Source organism: Cyprinus carpio, chromosome B25 (genome assembly GCF_018340385.1).
Source record: "Cyprinus carpio isolate SPL01 chromosome B25, ASM1834038v1, whole genome shotgun sequence".
NCBI lineage: Eukaryota > Metazoa > Chordata > Actinopteri > Cypriniformes > Cyprinidae > Cyprinus > Cyprinus carpio.
Window position 1 is genome coordinate 11,965,412 of NC_056621.1, and position 22,764 is coordinate 11,988,175.

The 22,764-nt window shown below is 41.9% G+C and overlaps 1 protein-coding gene across 3 annotated transcripts; it reads left to right on the forward strand.

Moving 5' to 3' along the window:
* Positions 1-2,081: 2,081 nt before the first annotated feature.
* LOC109050653 (CCR4-NOT transcription complex subunit 1-like) lies at positions 2,082-22,746 on the forward strand. 3 transcript variants are annotated; one of them, XM_042753227.1, is made up of 48 exons: positions 2,082-2,238; positions 5,204-5,504; positions 5,637-5,744; positions 5,857-5,955; positions 6,067-6,135; positions 6,220-6,274; positions 6,381-6,584; positions 6,719-6,887; positions 7,129-7,255; positions 7,402-7,515; positions 7,605-7,775; positions 7,863-7,990; positions 8,080-8,320; positions 8,407-8,526; positions 8,653-8,775; positions 9,346-9,497; positions 9,599-9,749; positions 9,857-10,055; positions 10,169-10,291; positions 10,692-10,816; positions 10,922-11,208; positions 11,311-11,389; positions 11,520-11,750; positions 11,843-12,163; positions 12,254-12,370; positions 12,478-12,588; positions 12,701-12,778; positions 12,868-13,045; positions 13,144-13,274; positions 13,356-13,652; positions 13,739-13,879; positions 14,004-14,108; positions 14,195-14,314; positions 14,395-14,589; positions 14,852-14,994; positions 15,082-15,190; positions 15,289-15,458; positions 16,217-16,448; positions 16,559-16,804; positions 16,901-17,064; positions 17,411-17,528; positions 19,501-19,602; positions 19,693-19,866; positions 19,984-20,133; positions 20,257-20,437; positions 20,519-20,651; positions 21,646-21,780; positions 21,863-22,746. In XM_042753227.1, the coding sequence occupies exons 2-48, from the start codon at positions 5,403-5,405 to the stop codon at positions 21,939-21,941; spliced, it is 7,107 nt and encodes a 2,368-aa protein (XP_042609161.1). In that variant the 5' UTR covers positions 2,082-2,238; positions 5,204-5,402; the 3' UTR covers positions 21,942-22,746. The 3 variants fall into 3 exon arrangements, with proteins under 3 accessions (XP_042609161.1, XP_042609159.1, XP_042609160.1); XM_042753225.1 differs by lacking the exons at positions 17,411-17,528; positions 19,501-19,602; positions 19,693-19,866; ... (3 more) ...; positions 21,646-21,780; positions 21,863-22,746 and having other exon boundaries at positions 13,120-13,274; positions 16,901-17,086; XM_042753226.1 differs by lacking the exons at positions 17,411-17,528; positions 19,501-19,602; positions 19,693-19,866; ... (3 more) ...; positions 21,646-21,780; positions 21,863-22,746 and having other exon boundaries at positions 13,126-13,274; positions 16,901-17,085.
* The last annotated feature ends 18 nt before the right edge of the window (positions 22,747-22,764 follow it).

The following is a 22,764-nucleotide window of genomic DNA, read 5'->3' on the forward strand; positions in this document are numbered from 1 at the left end:
TGATAAAATCTTTCATTTTTACCTTCACGATGTTTGGGGGGGTTCTTGTCCAACAATGTCACCACCTGTTATGTGACTGGTTTTTACTGTTATTCTAAGGATCTGGTTTCAGAAAGGTGTTGTTTCCACAAGTGTAAATTTCAGCCGCCTCATCAAATTTTGAAACACTGTTTGAACTGGTGCTGTGTATAGTGAGACGTTTAAGATGGCCAAGGAGAATTTTTACCTTTTTTACATTGAAATGTATTTGGCTACTCGTCGTTTTACAAAGAATCGAAAAGAGTATTTATTTTTGTAAAGTAAGTCTTAAGAGAGAATTTTTTTGCAGTTGTACCAACACCGTGTATTGAATCATGGCGTGTTTCGTAAGATATATGTGTAATTTTTGAGGTAGTTTACTCTGGTTTTGTGTGAAAGACCTCAGGTAATTGTTTGAGCTCAAGGTTTTGGATTCCTTCTGATGAATGCCAAATAATGTAATCAAGTCAGGTCTTGCTTTGAATTTTGGTTTAGTCTAACCTAATATAAAACGTCTTAGTTAATATCCCCATGAAAAAAAAAAAAGTTCTTCTTTTGTATTCCAAGTTTGTTCTCTTTTAAAACATTTATAGCAACTCCGACATAATCTACAAAGCTCTTCAGGCAAATACGCACATTCCATAAGCTTCCAGGAACTTTCATCATGGATTTCATCGACTCAAATGACTCGCTGAGGTACAGGTACAGCAGCTCAGGGCTCACATACGCACTGTTTTTCTGAAGGGCTTCAGTCGACCCAAAGGTGCACAGAACTGAACCGGTCATTACAAACAGCACAGTATTGTTACTGTATGTCATCCTCCAAGGTTTTTTTTTTTTTATGATGGTGTATTGTGGACTAAGATACTCTAGCATTTTGTTTTTATCCATTTAGAAGACAAAAACCACAATGCCGTTAATGTAGCACCTGATGCTTTTCTCCTTAAGATCTTAGTTTATGGTGCTTTTTGTCTGATCAGGATTTGGGCCAAAGTGCACATGTATTACAGTCAGAACTTTGAGATGTGTTTTTGTTTTTTGTTGTTGTTGTTGTTTGGAGGAGTAGCTTCTGTGTCTGTCAAAAAAAAAAAAAAAAAAAAAAAAACGCACTGCACTAAACATGTCCTGCATTAGCTATGTTACACTACACTTTTTTTTTTTTTTATAATTACGGTTTTAACACCAATATCTAAATGTGTTTGATAAAAGTCAAAAACATTGCTGGCCTGCAGGCAGGGTTTGTACCATGCAATACTCATTGTACAGTATTTATTTGGCATTCTCTGTTGTGTTTTCAATTTTCTGGTCTTGCAATCAATTACGTGTTTGTTTATGGAGTGTCCTCTCACATTTTCAGTGCATTCAAATGTTTGGAATTTTTATACGGCTGAATAATTTTGTTGAATATTTTGTGACACTGTTATCCACAGCTAAGGCTCTTGAGATTGGGATTTTCAGTTGTACAATGTGGCCTGTACATATTAAAAATTCTACGAGTGAATATGTTTCTGTGTTTTTTTTGTTGTTGTTGTTAACTGATTCAAGAGCACTTTGCTTTCCAGCTGCACAAGATGATTCAAAACACAATGTCATTAAATATTAATTTCATTATTTGGGCCTTGAAATAGACCATGAGATCTGTTTCGCAGAGGAGATACTGAAAAATAATGTAACATTGTTTTTTATAATACTTTTCTATTTATTTCGTTTACTTGACACTTTTTAATTGTGGTTTAACTTATATTTTATGTTTATTGCTTTTCTGTCAGGCTTGGAAATCAGTTTTAAGGTTTATTTCTCCATAAGATTTTTTTTTTTAGAAGGCATTGCAGCTATTATTATATATTAAACATCTTCTCACATATATATATATATATATATATATATATATATAAATTGAAAAAAAATATATTGGCGATCCGTTCACACAGCAACAGGTGTGCGTTTGTATCTGCGCGAAGCCTCCATCAATTTGCACGTTTTTGCGCATGGGTCATGGGAATGGAGGAGCGTCAGCGCGTTATTATAATATGTTGCGCAGCCGCGAGCCCGTGCGCGAGGCCAGTAAGCACCGCACTGGGTGCGCGCGCGTGCCGTGACAGTCGCCATTTTATTTTGAAAAATCCAAACCGAGGGAGAAAGCGACCTTTTATACATCAAGATCAGAACGAAGAAATACGACGAAAATGATCATCCACACGTAATTTTTCCAGGATCGAGGTAACGCGTCTTCTCGCCTCGACAGGGGTTTCGCTACAGTCTCACAAACCGCTGAAGTTGTGAATTGGTTCTCATATGTTGTCTGCTCGGCTAATCCAGCGTTAGCTCGTTAGCGTGTAGCTAACATTGCTGTTAATGACCTAAAATTGTTCAAAACCCAACCGACCCTGCGCCTACTGCAAAGATGAGCTTCCCTTTAACGGCCCGTAACAGCTCGGTGGATGTAATCATTAATATGAATTGTGGAAACTTCCAAATTATGACTAAGGATCGTGGGGTGAGCGCTATGGCTACACTGCTGGAGTGATTTAGACACCGAGTTTGTTACCTTGCTCGGTTTCGCTAACCATGTAACGTTAAATGTGTTGAGTGAGGCCCAGACGACAGCAGTGCAGCTGTTTAAAATCTCCGTGGGTGATAGTATTCACCAACACTGCTTTACAAGAGCCTAATGTTACATGTACATTAATAGTTTTTACTCGAATATCAGAGTGTTTAATATGCATTTAAGTTACACAGGACTAACATGTTTGTTTCCAGATATTTATGATAGCACTGTATTATATTGAAGCGTTTGCTTGCTTTTTAGTTGTACTTGCAGCAAGCTGGTTCCTGTCAGCTAGACGCTGAGCATGTCGCACAGACCTCAGGAGCAGGCTAGCGCTCGTCTCCGTTCGGGACAATGAGGTTTGGGCTGTTAGCTTAGCCTAGCTGTTAGCCAGCTCTGGATTAGCACGGCTGCTGTTGAAGCTGACAGAACTGGCTGTTAACGGGAGTTCATTTCGAGATTTTTTTCGGATAGGCTTAGTGTTAAAACGCTATCCGAAGAGATGTTCGAGTCATAATTAGGTAGTTATTAATAAATTTGAAGCAACTTAGATGGAAGATGAGTTAGCACTAGGAATGCTAATATGCTAAAGGTGTTATCCACAGCCAAACTTGGCGTGTTTGATGGTTTGAAGTCAAACTGTTGTTGTTGTTAGGAGCTGTTGTGTGAAAATAACACCAAAGTTACGTGTTACTAATGCAGATTGATATCTGCTTAATCGTTTTCGTCGGTCATACGTGTGGTTTTACGTGACTCGTGTTCGAAGTTGCACATTTAGTTGTTTATTGTAGCTTAAAAACTGCCCTTCGAATTATTTAACTATTTATTTTGTTTCTTTTGATCGTTTAGACTACTACAGCTGCTTCAGCTGGTAAATGAGGTTATTTAAACGCGACTGCATGCTGTGGAAATCACTTCTGCTCCTGTTAAGTTTCAAAACATCACACTTTAAACATCTGTTTTCTCATAAGTGTACTTGCAAGCACTTGGCTGCTTTAATGTACCAGCAATTACACGTGCTAAAGGTTTATTCACTTTGTTTGTACGACCCTTCAACTTCATTCAAGGCCTGTGGGAGGCTGAATGGTCATGACTTCCGGTTTAGCAGCGGTGGCGTTCGGTTCCTCTCAGCGCGTTAAAAATAAGTTACTTAAATCATAGAACTGGAGATTTGAACATTTTTACTGATATATTGTAGTGTTTTAATAAATTAAGTAGTATGTTGAATATTATTAGGACAGTTAACCCACAAATGGAAAATGTTATTTACTCATCCTCATGTCATTTCAAACCTGTTGAGGCGCGTCCTGTACAGTATGTCAATTTGTACGCCAGTTTAATTGAAAAAAGTGTATCAAGTGTGTTCACACTTAAAATTCTAAAAAGGAAAAAGAGAACCCACTTTAAATATCCAGATGATGCACTTCTTTAACTGAAAAACGAAGTGTGGAATGTTGGATACTAAGTGCACTCAGCTGTCAGAGCGTGTTCCTTATGTAGCGAAGGGTGAGGGGCTACCAGACTTATGTGTTGGAGGACATAACTTAATAAGGTTCATAGACTAGATGGTTGAGTACATAATAGGAGATACATACAGTACATAATTTGGAATTCAGGGTATTTAGAGGGATGTTTGGTGACTTTATCATTGACTTTAATTATATGAACAATAAAACATATTTTGTATTCCATAGTTGAAAGGAAGCTTTGGAATGAGTAAATAACGACAGAATTTATTTTTGGGACAATTGTTCCTTCAAAGTGTGTTATGGAAATCTTATTAGTAGGAGTGGGACGATGAATCGATGTGCCGATTTATCGCGATATTTCCAGCCGCTAGACGTTATCGATACTCTGGCACCAAGTATCAATATTTTTTTAAACATACAAAAGATCTAAATTCTTACCTACACTGTGGCTGTTTAACACTGACTTACACCGTGTCTATACCGGACCCGACAAAGCGTCGGTTGAAAATTATTTGAAATTTGTGTCAATACGTAATAAATAGAACACAGCAGCAGTTTTCTGTCGGGGATCCAGTGTAGAGCGCATCACTGACGACGAAACAAAACCTCGTCAGAGCTGTAATGTGGCGCAGAAGTGTGCAGTGTGTGTGTTTTATTTAGATGACAGGCTTGGTCATGTGAAAGACTCGATGTGAACAGCTATGTCATGTGTGGGGCTCCGTTTTTATGATGAGAGGAGAGGAAAGGTTGAGAACACTCCAGGTAAATTTTGAAATGTACCAGTTTTTTTTTATGTTTATATGTGTGTAATATAAGTGATATGTGTAAGCTTTTAATAAGTCCAAGAATAAAATGATAAATTTACTTAACATGTTAAATTTGATTTACATAACTTCTTGTGCTGTTTTCTGTCAGATCACAGGCATTTTTTTTTCATAGTTAGACAGATATCGTGATGTACCGTTATAGGATTGTCTAGCAGTATAACTATCGATTATCGCAGAATCAGTGTATTTGTGATATTATCGTATCATGAGCCATGTATCGTGATTCATATCGGGAGGTACCCTGCGATTCGCTGCCCTACTTGTTAGATGTTTTATGTGAAGATTTAATGTTATCGCTTTAATTTGCAATTTCTAATCGCTTTTAATCATTGTTTGTCCAGATGTTACACTAAGAATTGCACTGAAGGACGTTGCTTGGAATCAGCATCCACCCAGAGACTCGCTTGTTGGACACTGGACACTTTTCACACCTTTTGGGGGGGGGGGGACCGACAGAAGTAACCTATCACTGAAGTGACTAAAGGGGAATAATGGTGATTTTGCGCCGGGCTCGGCCGCCTGCTTCCGCCCCAACCAGCAATGAATCTTGACTCGCTCTCGCTGGCTTTGTCTCAAATCAGCTACCTGGTGGACAATTTAACTAAGAAAAACTACAGAGCCAGCCAGCAGGAAATACAACATGTGAGTTGATGGTGTTTTGGTGGTATTAAATATGCTTAATTTTTAACCTGAAATTTAGCGAACTAAGTCAGTATTGTTAGTTATATCAGGGAACTGAAGATACTGATAATTTGATGCATCACTTTTATTCAGATTGTGAATCGTCACGGCCCTGAGGCAGACCGGCATTTATTACGCTGTCTCTTTTCCCATGTGGATTTCAGTGGCGATGGTAAAAGCAGTGGCAAAGATTTTCACCAGGTAATAAATGTAGCTTTTGCTTTGAAAATGGAGACTCTTTATCAAAAATGGTAGTTTATTAGTTTCAGGATTTGTTTTAATGTTTTATTACCCATCTCTTTTTTTGCTTCAGACACAATTTCTGATCCAGGAGTGTGTGTCTCTTATTACGAAACCAAATTTTATTTCAACGCTTTGCTACGCCATTGACAATCCCCTGCACTATCAAAAGGTTTGTTGATCTGGCTTTCCAAATATTTAACCTTTTGTATTCAAATTTGACAGTTTTGTGATTTAAGTTCTTTTTTTGATACTCATTGGTTTCATGTCTGCTTGTTTGTAGAGTTTGAAACCATCACCTCATTTATTTACTCAGCTGAGTAAAGTTCTCAAGCTAAGCAAGGTTCAGGAGGTAGGCATAAAGTTTTCCAGTATATTCTAAAATAATGTCAAAAATTGTGAGAATGGCTGTTTAAAAATATACCTGCTTTGCTAGGTGATTTTTGGCCTTGCTCTTCTGAACTCCAGTAACGCAGACCTCCGAGGGTTTGGTAAGTGTTCACTTCCTGACTCTTAATTTGTTTTCAGTTTCACTTCTGCAGCATTAGATTCTCTGCAAAGGTTTTTGGGTCAAACCCCTGTAATTTTCTTTCACAGCTGCTCAATTTGTGAAGCAGAAGCTCCCTGACCTCCTCCGCTCGTACGTGGACGCGGACCTCGGAGGGAATCAGGAAGGTGGCTTCCAGGACATTGCCATAGAGGTTCTGCATCTGCTCCTCTCCCATCTTCTGTTCGGTCAGAAGGGCTCGAGCGGAGTCGGACAAGAGCAGATTGGCGCGTTCCTCAAAACACTGTGCAGAGGTTAGTGGAAAAATCCTCTAAATGATTACTTCTTACATGTTATGTTTGGCTAGTTCTCCTGATGGGAACAAGTTCTCCCGCTGTGCTCGAGTCATTTAGTCCTGTGTTTTTTTTTTTGTGTGTGTGTGTCCCAGATTTCCCGCAGGAGCGCTGTCCTGTGGTGCTCGCACCACTGCTGTACCCTGACAAACGGGACATTCTCATGGACAGGATCCTGCCAGACTCTGGAGAATTAAACAAGACCATGATGGAGAGTTCACTTGCTGACTTCATGCAAGAAGTTGGCTATGGCTTTTGTGCAAGGTATTAACAGCTTAAATGGGAAAAAAGTCATCAAATTTAATTTCTGTTATTTACACATCTTCATGTTATTTCAAACCTGTAAGCTGTTCCAAGTTGGCATGAATGTGAGCAATGTATAGAAAAGTTGAGTTATATGGGGAAAAATGTAAATGACAGTTTTAGTTTAATATAACCTGAAAGAATACTGTTGATGCTGTTCATTTAAAGGGATTTCCATGATTTATTGATTTTTGTTTTCCAGTCTTGAAGAGTGCAGGAACATAATCCTGCAGTATGGGGTGCGAGAGGTGACAGCCAGTCAGGTGGCCAGAGTGCTGGGGATGATGGCCCGCACTCACTCTGGGCTGTCTGATGGCATTGGCCTGCAGGTATGTTGTTAACTTTAACTATTAAAATTGTTTCTGTCTGGGCCTGGTTTTGGTTCTGCTGGAATTTTAATGTAAGAAAAATTAAAGGATCAGATAAGGAGTCTGAACAGGTTTGAATAACTAGTTGTTGTTTTTTTTATCTGTAGTCCATCTCAAATCCAGTGGGTGGTGGGATCTGGAGTGATGGGAAGGACAAGAGTGACAGCTCTCAGGCCCACACCTGGAATGTTGAAGTTCTAATTGATGTGGTCAAAGAAGTGGTAAAGGCCGTGTTTGTTTAAGATGCATTACCAGATCAAACGTTAGTTAGCAGACCAGACCTTAATTTAACTATGCTTGCTCTTCTCAGAACCCCAATCTGAATTTCAAAGAGGTGACCTATGAGCTGGATCACCCAGGCTTCCTGATCCGGGACAGTAAGGGGCTTCAGATAGTGGTCTGTGGGATCCAGAGGGGTCTGGGAATGGAGGTGTTCCCAGTGGATCTCATCTACAGACCATGGAAGCATGCAGAAGGACAGGTAGATAAAAAGTCTTAGTTTGAAGTGTCAGAACTTGCATTGGAAATAAAGTAGCATATTGAAGTCCTGCTCTTTTGTGTTCTCCAGCTGTCATTCATTCAACACTCGCTGATGAGTCCTGACGTCTTTTGCTTTGCTGACTACCCCTGTCATGCTGTTGCCATTGACATCCTGAAGGCCCCACCTGAGGATGACAACAGAGAAATAGCCACATGGTAAGTCTTGACCAATTTAAGACCATCTAGTTTTTCTAAATATTGTGTTCTGTATGTTTTATATCTTCTCCTTTCACTTTGTTCAACAGGAAGAGCTTGGACCTAGTGGAGAGTCTCTTGCGCCTCTCTGAAGTCGGGCATTATGAACAGGTGAAGCAGCTCTTCAGCTTTCCCATCAAGCACTGCCCGGACATGCTAGTGCTGGCGCTGCTACAGATCAGCACCTCCTGGCACACCCTGCGTCATGAGCTCATCTCCACCCTCATGCCCATCTTCCTGGGCAACCACCCTAACTCTGCCATCATCTTGCACTATGCCTGGCATGGACAGGTGGGTGGCTTTAACATCAGTTTGAAGAGGCGCAAAGTTCTGTTCTGCTGTTACTGTGTATTAATGTGCCTGGGTTGTGTTTCCAGGGCCAGTCCCCCTCCATCCGCCAGCTGATCATGCACTCTATGGCTGAGTGGTACATGAGAGGAGAGCAGTACGACCAGGCCAAGCTATCCCGCATCCTGGATGTGGCTCAGGACTTGAAGGTACTGATCTCCTGCCCCTGCTGTCATGAGGAGTAGATTAATAGGGTTGGAGATTGAGAACAAGTTTTTATATTAAAAAAAGTGGTACTTTAACATTTTGAATGCTCTTGTTTTTGTGCATTGCAGTCTCTATCGATGCTGCTGAATGGTACTCCGTTTGCCTTTGTTATTGACCTTGCTGCACTTGCCTCTCGCCGTGAATACCTCAAACTTGACAAATGGCTCACTGACAAAATTCGAGAGCACGGGGTAAGTGACCTTTAAGTTTGACACTACTGTTCAAAAGTTTGGAGTTTCTCTTTTTAAGCTTTTGAAGTATTTCTTATTTGCAAAGCTGAATTTTCAGCATCATTCTGTCTTCAGTGTCACTTGATCCTTCAGAAATCATTCTAATATGCTGATTTGCTGCTCAAACATATTAATGTTGAAAACAGTTGTGCTGCTTATACTTTAGTTTACAAGATTTTACTTTGAACAAAGTTCAAAAGAACAACATCTTTTGATATGGAAATATTATAAGTGTCTGATACTTTTAATGTGTCCTTACTGAAAAAAAGTAAACATACTAACCGCAGACTTATCGGTGGTTCCCAACCCTGGTTCTGGAGGCATCCCAACACTGCACATTTTGCTTGTCTCCTTTCTGACACACAAATTTCAGGTCTTGAAGTCTCTATTAATGAGCTGATGACCTGAATTAAGTGTGTTTAAGGAGACATGCAAAACGTGCAGTGTTAGGGTGCCTCCAGGACCAGGGTTGGGAACCACTGTTCGAAGTCAGTGCACATGAAGACTGACATGTTGTGTTTGTTGATTTAGGAGCCGTTCATCCAGGCGTGTGTCACATTCCTGAAGAGACGTTGTCCCTCTATCTTGGGTGGTTTGGCCCCAGAGAAAGACCAGCCGAAAAGTGCTCAACTTCCTCCTGAAACACTGGCCACCATGCTTGCATGTCTGCAGTCTTGTGCTGGGTGCGTATATAGAGCCCTTGCGCATGTTTTTAAGCATTTTGAGGAAATACTTGGGTTGCAGTTAAACACTTTTGTTTGGTTTTGTTGGCTACTTTGAGCAGGAGTGTATCTCAAGAGCTGTCAGAGACAATCTTGACCATGGTGGCCAACTGTAGCAATGTGATGAACAAGGCCCGGCAGCCGCCACCAGGAGTCTTGCCAAAGGGACGAGCTCCCAGCACCAGCAGCTTAGATGCTATTTCACCTGTGCAGGTAACTGTGGCATTATCTACTGAATGAAAAAGGCTATCAGTGTCAAGATTGGCTGAACTGTATTTTGATGATGTTGTACTCAAATACGTCTGTTTTTTTTATTTCAGATGGACCCTCTCACTGCGATGGGCTCATTGAGTCTAGGTGTCTCGTCCACCTCTCACACCCCGAGCATGCAGGGATTCCCCAGCCTGCAGGGCTCTGCCTTCAGTAACCCCCAGTCCCCAGCCAAAGCCTTCTCAAACCTGCCCAACCCAAGCCCCAGCACAGCTTTCCCAGGAATCCCCCTCTCTTCTCCGCTCCAAGGTACCATGAGACTTCAATGTTGTTGTGTAACTCTGGTCTAGAACCTAGTGAGGATGCACTACTGTTTTCCTGTCGGTTTAATTACAAATGCATTTCTTGAATTGCTTCTGTAGGTCCTCTGAGCACAAGCTTGACTGGGATTGGCTCAGGTTTGGGCATGCCTGCTGTCAGCAGTGACCCCTTCGGCACCAGGAAGATGAGCACACCGGGTCTGAACCCACCCACCTTCCAGCAGAGTAAGATGAAGGCCTGTAAGTGGTGGTGTGGCTGAGAGAGTGCCAGGTGCCTCAAGCTGTATTTCCTCTCAAAACTGGCACTCAGAGCCTTACAAAAGTCCTTTTGACACATTTCAGAGTCTTATGTCTGTGCAATTTCATCTCTGAGCCAAAAATGTCATTAGAACCTAAGAGGAAATACAGGTCAGTCTACATTACTGCAAGGTGTTCTTGGCAACCAGCTTGGATCCATGTGTAAATATTTTCTTCTTCCATCAGACATATGAAGGAAAACAAACTGATTGCCTGGAACTTATTTATTTTTTATTTTTTCTGAATTTGCGCTTTAGTCAGTCTTTCTTCATATTAAGTGATTTTTAAATTCATAAAGTGCTGTAACAGGTTTTTTCCTTGGCTACAGCTGACCTCTCTCAGGTGTGGCCCGAGGCAAACCAGCACTTTAGTAAGGAGATAGACGATGAGGCAAACAGCTACTTCCAGCGCATCTACAACCATCCGCCGCACCCCACAATGTCCGTGGATGAGGTGAGATCAACAGAAGTAACAGAGTATAATGGTGCTTTTGCTTGTTCTTAATACGCTAATTTCTTAGGTACAGTTTTCAAATTCATAGTGATTCTTTCAATGTAGGTACTGGAAATGCTGCAGAGATTTAAGGACTCAAGCATCAAGCGGGAACGGGAGGTTTTTAACTGCATGCTGAGGAATCTGTTTGAGGAGTACCGATTCTTCCCTCAGTATCCGGACAAAGAGCTACACATCACCGCTTGCCTCTTTGGGGGGATCATTGAGAAAGGCCTGGTCACGTACATGGCGCTGGGCTTGGCCTTACGATATGTCCTGGAAGCCTTACGCAAACCTTTCGGATCAAAGATGTATTATTTTGGGATTGCTGCACTAGATAGATTTAAAAATAGGTACTGTTAGTAGTTTGTCTTGGCTTCCCAGCCACCATACAAGATTTAATTTGCATCTTGATATGTTAATTTGTGTTAAATCTGAACTGCTCTCTTTCTCAGACTGAAGGACTATCCCCAGTATTGTCAGCACTTGGCGTCAATAGCCCATTTCCTGCAGTTTCCGCACCATTTACAAGAGGTAACCTAGTTTTTAATTTTATTTTGGTCATGCCCACAATGTTTTCCTGTAATATCTCACTCTTCACTAGTTGGTTAAACATCCAGCTGAATAAGTCTGCTGTTGTATGTTGTCCGTTTTCTGTGTATAGTATATAGAGTATGGCCAGCAGTCCAGAGACCCTCCTGTGAAGATGCAAGGCTCCATTACCACCCCAGGTAGCCTGGCTTTAGCCCAAGCTCAAGCTCAGTCTCAAACCCCCAAAGTCCCTCAACCTGGCCAGGCCAGCACCTTAGTGACCACAGCCACCACAACAACCACTGCTGCCAAAACCACCACCATCACGAGACCTACAGCTGTTGGACCGAAGAAGGACGTGCCAGTGAGTGCACACAATCACTGTTCCATTAATGTCATCATTGGTTCTAGTTGGAATCATCTCTGTGGTATTTGATGTTTTAAATTCTTTCACAGCCTTCAATCAACACCACAAACATTGACACCTTGTTGGTGGCCACAGACCAAACTGAAAGGATCGTTGAGCCCCCAGAGAATGTTCAAGAGAAGATTGCATTCATCTTCAACAACTTGTCCCAATCAAACATGTCCCAAAAGGTGGAAGAGCTGAAAGAGACTGTGAAAGAAGAATTCATGCCCTGGGTCTCTCAGTACCTGGTTATGAAGCGTGTCAGCATTGAGCCCAACTTCCACAGCCTGTATTCTAACTTCCTGGACACACTGAAAAACCCAGAGTTTGTCAAGATGGTTCTCAATGAAACTTACAGAAACATCAAGGTAATTCTTGAAATATAACACGATTAAAGTCATAAAACCTAGGTATGCCTACATTATGATGACTTAATGTTGTCCCATTTTGTTTTTCAGGTCCTCCTTACCTCTGATAAGGCAGCTGCTAACTTCTCAGATCGATCCCTGCTGAAGAATTTGGGTCACTGGCTTGGAATGATCACCCTAGCTAAAAACAAACCCATCCTGTACACAGTGAGTTTATTTTTTATTATCCATTGCCTGAGTTTGAAACATTTATAGAAGGATCCAATTCGTTATTATACCTGCCGTGTGACTGCATTAATGTTTTGCTCTTATAGGACCTGGAGCTGAAATCTCTCTTGCTGGAGGCTTATGTGAAAGGCCAACAGGAGTTACTGTATGTTGTCCCCTTTGTGGCCAAAGTCTTGGAATCAAGTCTACGGAGTGTGGTAATAATCATGCAATTTTCTCTCCCAATTTTGCTGTCAGGTGATGAGTGTGGGCCAGTTTTGCAAATATCAGGACATAACCTCTTTTAACAATTGGTGCCCTGTTTCGTAGATCTTCAGACCGCAGAACCCTTGGACCATGGGCATCATGAATGTACTGGCGGAGCTCCACCAGGAACATGACTTAAAGGTCTGTTGCTTTCATTGACTCTAAACTTATGGTACATAAGCTTCCAGTGAAAGTAGTTTTTACTCAGTCCCACAATTCTCTCTTCACAGCTTAACCTCAAGTTTGAGATTGAGGTGCTCTGCAAGAATCTGTCTTTGGACATCAGTGAGCTAAAACCAGGAAACCTACTGAGAGACAAAGAGAAGCTGAAGAACTTGGAGGAGCAGCTCTCTGCACCAAAGAAAGAGACCAAGCCTCCTGAAGAGATGCTGCCTATAGTTACAACAGGTATAACACTACAACAGGCACTCTGTAAGATGCTTTTTTTTCCCCCCATAATTGACTGTTTTCTGTTTAACCAGGAGTAGATTCTGTTCCATTTACAGCTGCTCCGTCAACTCCGGCCACCACCACGACCTGTACGGCCACTGGACCACCCACACCACAGTTCAGCTACCATGACATCAATGTGTATGCCTTGGCTGGCCTGGCCCCGCACATCAACATCAATATTAACGTTAGTCTTGCACTACCAAAATAACTTTTCTAAATTTAACTTGTTTTCTAATACTGATTTTCTTCCTCGCTTTTTGTGTAGATCCCATTACTACAGGCCCATCCTCAGCTGAAGCAGTGTGTGAGACCAGCAATTGAGCGTGCTGTACAGGAACTGGTTCACCCAGTGGTGGACCGATCCATTAAGATCGCCATGACCACCTGTGAGCAGATCGTCAGGAAGGACTTCGCACTAGACTCTGAGGAGTCTCACATGCGTGTGGCCGCCCACCACATGATGCGTAACCTGACTGCCGGCATGGCCATGATCACCTGCAGGGAGCCTCTGCTCATGAGCATCGCCACCAACCTGAAGAACAGCTTTGCTGCAGCTCTTAGGGTAGGGAAAGGTTTTCCATTCCATCCGGACACACAAAATTATTTCATTTCCAGCATTTTCTGACTCAATGAGCATGTCCATTTCAGGCTCCCACACCCCAGCAGAGAGAGATGATGGAAGAGGCGGCTGCTCGCGTCGCACAGGACAACTGTGAGCTTGCTTGTTGCTTTATCCAGAAGACAGCAGTGGAGAAAGCTGGACCAGAGATGGACAAGAGGCTGGCAACTGTGAGTCCCTGCACACTGTCCTAATTGTTACATCAGTTAATGAACAGCTGCTTGTCATGGTCGTGTAATATCATACAGCCAAAAAAAAAAAAGTCTAAATTTTGACAATTTTTTTGTCTTGCAGGAGTTCGAGCTGAGGAAGCATGCTCGCCAAGAAGGCCGTCGCTACTGTGACCCTATGGTGCTCACCTATCAGGCTGAGCGCATGCCAGAGCAGATCAGACTGAAGGTGAGTTCTTTGTAAACTTTTCATTGGGTCAGTGGTTTACTATTCTGTATGAAAATGTTCGATTCTGATTTGCTGCTTTTTTCCAGGTCGGTGGAGTGGATCCTAAACAGCTTGCTGTTTATGAGGAGTTTGCCCGTAATGTCCCAGGCTTCCTACCCAGTAATGACCTGTCTCAGCCAACTGGTTTCCTTGCCCAGCCAATGAAGGTACAGACCCCATCCTTGAAGTGGTTGTTTGGTTGTTACATTGGTTAAGTAGCTCAAAGGTTCTCTTTTCTGCATTGCAGCAACAGGCATGGCCCACAGATGATGTTGCTCACATCTATGATAAGTGCATTTCGGACCTGGAGCAGCACCTGCATGCAATTCCACCTGCCCTGGCCATGAACCCACAGACCCAGGCCATTCGCAGCCTTCTGGAGGCTGTTGTCATGGCTAGAAACTCCCGTGATGGCATAGCTGCCCTGGGCCTTTTGCAGAAGGTTAGAGAGACTCTGGGAGAAAAACTTGACTAGACTTTATTGGCGGTGTTGTCCAATCCTGCTCCTGGAGGGCCACTGTTCTGCAGAGTTTAGCTTTAATCCAAACAACTTTTGGTCTTCAGGATCACCAGAAATGTCCAAGCAGATGTTATGGAGCTAAACTCTGTAGGGTCATTGGCCTTACATGTGTAAGACTGGACATCCCTGTAACACAATCTCAGCTAAAATCTAACAAATCTTACGCTTGCTTGCTCACTCTCAGGCTGTGGAGGGTCTGCTGGATGCCACCAGTGGCGCTGATACTGATCTTTTGCTGAGCTACAGGGAGTGCCACCTACTGGTGCTGAAAGCCCTACAGGACGGTCGTGCCTACGGTCCGCAATGGTGCAACAAACAAATCACCAGGCCAGTACTACAGCTGCGGGGTAAACTTATGTCACAAGCATAGACAGGTCTTGAAGGTCCTAACCTTTTCTTCTACACCCCCTGCAGATGCCTGATTGAGTGCAGAGATGAATACAAGTACAACGTTGAGGCCGTAGAGCTCCTCATTAGAAACCACCTGGTCAACATGCAGCAGTATGACTTACACCTGGCTCAGGTGAGGAGAGTGTCTCTAGGACTTAAAAGAAAACTGTTGTAAATGAGTAGATTTTTACAACATGTGTTTTTGTTTTTTTTTTCTGTTGTTTTTTTTAGTCCATGGAGAACGGGCTCAACTACATGGCCGTGGCATTTGCCATGCAGCTGGTGAAGCTCCTACTGGTTGACGAACGTAGCGTGAGTCACATCACTGAAGCGGATCTCTTTCACACCATTGAGACGCTGATGAGGACCAACGCCCACTCCAGAGCCAATGCTCCTGAAGGGTAAGACAACTGCTTATGTTACTGGTCCTGCAATTGACCTATCAGTAAGCCCCTCCCCTCGAAGGCAGATGAGCCAATGGCAGTCGAGTATCAGTTGCGCGGGGAGCGGAACTCTGACATCTTAAGTTTCAGCACCATAGAGAAACGTTGGAGGATCTGAAGCTTGCATCGGTTTTATGGTGTTTATGCTGCAAAAATGGAAAAACGATGTGCCTGGGGTACTTGTAACACTGATTCCAGGTATACTGAGAGGATGGGCAATAGTTTATTTTATTACATTTCCTAAACCCAAACAAAACAGAGCAAAATGTCCCTAAGCATTCAACCCCAATGCAAATGAAGACAGAAATTTTCATTTTCTTGTTGTCGTACTCATTAAGTTAGTTTTATTATGCCTTTGAGTTACGTTATTTTCATCTTGTGTTTCAGCAAGGTATCTCTGGCTAAAACTAATGTTAAAGTTAGTGCGTCTATGCTAGCATATGCTAACGTATGCTAGCAGACTGCTCTCAAATCATGTACAGTGTAGGTCAAAAACACATAAACAAAGGTCTACATTTCAGTGCCTCTCGATGTGAAAATGGTTAAATGGAAATTAATCGTACCCTGCGATACATGAACGGTGTTGATCCTGCATGTTGTCTTCTGTGATCTTGATGGCCAATTTAGGGGGGCGGGGCTTACCAATAGAGCAATTGAGTGTCCGATTGGTTACGGAAAATTTAAGTAACCTGGAATTACTTCTATGGAACCCCTAGTTTGCCCCAGCTGATGGATGTTGTCCGCTCCAACTATGAGGCCATGATCGATCGTCACCATGGTGGGCCAAACTTCATGATGCACTCTGGGATTTCTCAAGCCTCTGAGTATGATGACCCACCAGGCCTTAGAGAGAAAGCAGAGTACCTGCTGAGAGAATGGGTCAACCTTTACCACTCAGCAGCTGCAGGAAGAGACAGCACCAAGGCCTTCTCTGCATTTGTTGGCCAGGTTAGCAGTAACACTCAAAATACAAAAGTTTCAAGTCTCAACTTGGTTCCTCTAAATGCTGTAATTGATCTGCATTACTTAATTCACACCTGCCTTGTTTTTTCATACAGATGCACCAGCAGGGCATCCTGAAAACCGATGACCTGATCACTCGCTTCTTCCGGCTGTGCACAGAAATGTGCGTGGAGATCAGTTACCGTGCTCAAGCCGAACAGCAGCACCCAACCACCAGCCCTGCCATCATCAGAGCCAAGTGCTACCATAACCTTGATGCTTTTGTTCGGCTCATTGCACTTCTTGTCAAACACTCCGGAGAGGCCACCAACACAGTCACCAAAATCAACCTGCTCAACAAGGTTGGAATGCTTTCAATGATTAGATGTGGCTCAGTTGTGACTTTAATCAAGACCTGAAAAATAATAATGCTGCTTTTTTTTTTTGTCATGGTGCAGGTTCTAGGCATTGTGGTGGGTGTATTGATCCAGGATCACGATGTGAGGCAGACAGAGTTCCAGCAGCTTCCGTACCACAGAATCTTCATCATGCTCCTGCTGGAGCTTAACGCACCAGAGCATGTGCTGGAGACCATCAACTTCCAGACCCTCACTGCCTTCTGGTAAGCACATGAAATAAGTTTTAAGGTGCAGTCACATCCAAATTTGGCAAATTTTCACAGCAAAGTTCGGTCGTTTCAGTAGGACCAATGGGTTTGTGTTGGTCATGCAGCTTTGTCACGTTTACCAATAGAAAACTGCTTGGTTTGAATTGTGTTGGTTATGTGGCGGCTCTGCAAAACCTCATGCATCACCATCATTCATTCGGAAATAATCGAAATTTGACATCCGTAGTTTGAAAGTGATTTCTATGTGAGCTCTGCCTCATGCATCAATTGTTGTTAATGTTAATGGACATTTTTTTAGTGTGTCTCACAAATGTTGCTAATGTGACTGCACCATTACTGTTTACACCTTCCACATCCTGAGGCCAACTAAAGCACCTGGTTTTGTCTATGCTTGGCTGGAGCTCATCTCACACCGCATCTTCATTGCCAGGATGCTTGCACATACCCCACAACAGAAGGTCTGTATCTGCTGCATGATATGTATCAGGTGTCCAATCCAGGAGGGCCACTTCTTATAGAGTTTTGGTCTGTATCTGCTGCATGATATAACAGAAAAAATCACAAATTTGATCCTAATTAATAACACCTGAAAACACAGCTAATCAAGTAACGGAGTCCTTAAAGGAAAAGTTCATTGTTGTGCCCCCCGGAAAATGAAATCTGTTCATTATCTGACCCCAAGTTCACCCAAAAATGAAAATCCTTTAAAACATGTGAGACCTTCGTTCATCTTCAGAACGAAAATTAATTTATTTTTTTTGAATTAATTGAGAGGTTTTTTTTTTTACATTGAATTGACAGCAGGTATTATAACGATATGATTCTAGAAAGATAGAGGTGGAGTCGTCATAGCGGTCTCCGTGCAGGGGTCATATGATGCTGCTAAAAAGACACATTATTTTTGTGTATTTGGTGTAATGCAAGAGCAGTTTTGGTTTGTGTGTGTTATGCGGTTTAAGGTTCAAAAACACATTATTTTCCATTATATTTCACGTCAAGGGAGTATCATGTGGCTCTGTTTATAAACCAAATGGAATAACTTAAGTAATGTGACTGCACCCTTATGTATTGATCAGTCTTTGATGGGCATTAGGTGCAGCAAAACACCTAGAGACGCCAACTAAACTGTTTCTGGAGCAAACCGTTTCAAACGATTCAGACAGATTTGGTGAACTGGTTCGACCGATTCACTAAGAAGATCCGGTAAAATTTGTTGATTTTTTGGAGATCAGTAGATGAGTAGATTAGAATAATACCCATTACAAACGAGGCATTTGTTGCATCCATTGGGGACATCATAACGGATTATAATGACTTATTGCGCGTTGACGAACTGGTTCGAAACATTTGTGCATAACGAGGCATTTGTTGCATCCATTGGGGTGATCATAACTGATTTTTGTGTCTTATTTGGCTGATTAAACATAACTTTTTTTATATTTAAAAAACATAAATACAGTTTTAGAGTTTGAATCTCAGGCTTTGATTGTAATTTGGAATTGTTTATAGATATAGAAATTGTGATTGAGACGCATTCCAGGCTACTGGTTCAGGAAACAGTCCCCATCCTCCATAACATGCACAGCACACATCGGAATATTTGGGTTGGACTGTTCTGGAACAGTGTTGAAATACAACTGAACCACTGATTTCTAGTCATGACCTCTTTTGAAAGGCCAAACAAAGTTTCACTTCAACGAAACACACAGCTGCGCAACAGAGAATAAACTTTATGCCTTCTTTCTCTGCGTGAACAATTGGGCAGCGTTCTGCAAATCTTCCCACATAGTTCCCACAAGCACCAAGAGCTTGTAACACTCCAGAGAGAAAGGAAAAATTGAAATCGCATCATATGACCCCTTTAAAATCCATGTGACATCAGTGGTTCAGCTGTAATTTTACGAAGCTACGAGAATTCTTCTTGTGTGCCAAGAAAACAAAAATAATGACTTTATTCAACAATTCGTCTCCTCTGCATCACCTAATGACGCCATTTTGGGGAGAATCACATACGCAAACAACATATGCAATGTATGTATGCGGATACGTTATTTACGTTCAGATCGAAGTGTAAACAGCGTATTCGCGTAAAATGTTGTTTGCTGTGTGATACTCTCCAAAATGGCGCTATAGGGTGACGTGAAGGAGAGCTCTCGGAATTCATCAAAAATACCTTAATTTGTGTTCTGAAAATGAACAAAGGTCTTACAGGTTTGGAACGACATGAGGGTGAGTAATTAATGACAGAATTTTTATTTTTGGATTAACTATCCCTTTAATGATCATTTAAAACTTCCAAGCAGTTGTGTTGGAGCTAAACTTTGGAGGAAAATGGCCCTCCAGGAGCAAGATTGGACACCCCATATGTCTGTCCACATCCCAAACACTGACTGTCTTCTGTGCCTTAAACGTGTCTTTCCTCTCTCGCAGGGTTGGCCAATGTATGCCCAGCTGCTGATAGACTTGTTCAAGTATCTTGCACCCTTCCTAAGGAATGTTGAACTCAACAAACCTATGCAAATTCTCTACAAGGTATTAGTGTAGTCCTGCCTTTGAAAGCCTGTCTGGGGGTTCTTTAGGTCAGTTTGTGACCTTGCTTTGTTTCTCTCTCTATTCTCCTAGGGAACACTTCGTGTGCTGCTTGTCCTACTACATGACTTCCCAGAATTCCTGTGCGACTACCATTATGGTTTCTGCGACGTCATCCCGCCCAACTGCATCCAGCTGAGGAACCTGATCCTGAGTGCCTTCCCCCGCAACATGAGGCTTCCAGACCCCTTCACCCCTAATCTGAAGGTAGAGAGTTGCACATTTGACATCAGATTTGATGCATTGTTGATTAGTATGTAGTTGTAACTTCAAGTATGCTTGTGGTCATCTTGTGCTGTATGTAATAGTTTCTGTGTTTATCAGGTGGATATGCTGAGTGAGATCAACATCGCTCCCCGCATCCTCACTAACTTCACCGGTGTGATGCCGTCCCAGTTTAAAAAGGATCTTGACTCCTACCTAAAGACCCGTTCTCCTGTCACCTTCCTTTCTGAGCTGCGCAGCAACCTGCAGGTAGGGGGCGCCACTCTGAATCACAGAACAATTCCCAACAGGCTCACATGTTCTTTTTTTGTAATGTAGCTCTTTTAGTCAGTGAGACTTTTTTTTTTTCCATAAAATCCACTCTGCCTCCAGGTGTCCAACGAGCCAGGCAACCGTTACAACATTCAGCTGATCAATGCTCTGGTGCTGTACGTTGGAACCCAGGCCATTGCCCACATCCACAACAAGGGTAGCACTCCCTCCATGAGCACCATCACTCACTCGGCTCACATGGACATCTTCCAGAACCTCGCAGTCGATCTAGACACTGAGGGTGAGACACAAAAAAAGTTTAACTTATTTTTCCCCGCTCGTTAGTTTTAGTGCACATTGTGACTTGTATTCCTCCTCCCAGGCCGCTATCTGTTCCTGAATGCGATAGCCAATCAGCTGCGTTATCCAAACAGCCACACACACTACTTTAGCTGTACCATGCTGTATCTGTTTGCTGAGGCCAACGCTGAAGCCATTCAAGAGCAGATCACCAGGTATGGCAGTGAATTTAATTACTTATTTCTTTCTAAACTCTTAGCAATGTTTAGTTCCATTTAATGCATAGTTCCTTTTTATTAAACCCGTTTTTTTTTATGTTTTTTTTAATAAATAGTCCTTTACAATTATTGTTTATCAGACTGTACAAACATGATCATGTCCCACTGTGGGATTTCAGTTGTCATTAATGTCAGACTGTACGACAGTCGAGACTCGGGTCAAAAACGAGTTTACATTAGTTTTACTGACACAAAATTTGATTACAACAGCCATTAATCAGCTGTATTTTAACCTAGGATTATAGGAATCTTTCGGGATTTTAAAAATTTGTCTCAGACGACCAAATCATGGCCAAGATCACACAGTGTGAGCTGGGCTTTATTGTTATTTGTCATTCAATCTTTGCCCAACCAACACAGACAGGTTGTCCTAATTATTTTATTAATTTTTAATAACTAAATTTAAGAATTCAGCAACACTTTACAAGGTCCCATTAGTCAACGTAAAATTAACTAACGATGAGCTATTTATTTGTAACAGTATTTATAAGTCTCTTAATATTAGTTGATAAATGTTATCATATACATATATTTTTTTATTTTTTATAATTTATTAGTAAATGTTGGAATTGAGATCAGATGCTTTAGAATTATTTTTCATTGTTCATTTGTGGTAACTAATGTTAACAAATGTTAAGCTTTATTGTAAAGTTATACCAAAAATTAAAAAAATAAATACAAGTTTACTTCTATTTTAAGTGCTATATTTGACTATAGGTTCTTGTCTATTGGCTTATTTTAGTGTCATTGAGATACTATTATAGTTTTTAATGTTTTGAATCAGTTTTCAGGAGAATCAAAGTTAGTAAAGCAATTAAAGTCAAGTTTTAGTTTTTTTTCTAATTCACTTCAGTTAATGTGTATTTTGAATTTACACTTTTTAAAAAATGTTTTAGTTTACTATAATAACCCTGGCTAACATGTCATGCAGGGTCCTGCTGGAGAGGCTAATTGTGAACAGGCCACACCCGTGGGGTCTGCTCATCACCTTCATTGAGCTGATCAAGAACCCTGCCTTTAAGTTCTGGAGCCATGATTTTGTGCACTGTGCCCCAGAGATCGAGAAGTAAGGGAGCCAACATGACAAACACATCTTTCTGCTTTTCCACAACAGAATAACTGCAGTGTCTCTATGTTTTTGTGTGTAGGTTGTTCCAGTCGGTGGCTCAGTGCTGCATGGGGCAGAAGCAGGCCCAGCAGGTGATGGAGGGAACGGGTGCCAGTTAGACTGCAGGAACTGCTCCTGTGCCCAGAGAGGGAGCTCTCCCTCACCCCAACCCTTCATTTGCCCCACCAACACCCTGCACGTCTGATCGACACACAGCTGGCACTGGATTCACGCTCGCCTTCCACCGGGCAGCATCTGACCTGAGGAGTTTCTTTTGGTTTCCTTTTTTTCCCCTCAAGTTAAAATGTTCAATGTAAATATTAAAAAGAGACATTTAGGAGGAGAATGAGTATTTTTTTTTTGTGTGTGTGTGTGTCAAAGGTGAGGCACATGCTTGAACACATTTCCCTCCTTGCTGTTTGGCTTCCCCTAACTCCATAAATTATTTTTTGCCTTCAAGACGGATTGACTTTTGTTTGGAAGCTTGGTAGTAGTGGCTAAGGAAGCAGTCTTGTTTCTCTTTTTTTTTTTTTTTTTTTTTGAGGTTTGGTTTTTAAGGGGAGTGCTATCAGTGTGGTGAGCTGATAGGATCGGACAGATGTCCTGGACTGCAGGGAGGGTGGGGTCACTAGTTTGCACCTGTGAGGAAACAAATCTTGGGTTTGAGGTTCTCCCTGGCACTTGTACAATTGTGGAAATATTCAGAAATTTGTTGGTAAATTGGATCTTCGGAGTTTGTACAAAGATTCAACTTGCAGAACAAAAAGGACCAATACAGCTCATTTTGTAAGGATTTCGAATGTTTTGTAAATGTATTGGTCCGTGTGTTGTATTTTGTAGTACTTTGTAGTTGCCTTTAGTTCCGCTACTTATTTCCTGTATGTATGCATTCTGTAGTTACCGCATTAAACACTTGAACTGCAACTTTGCCTTTTGGTTTCA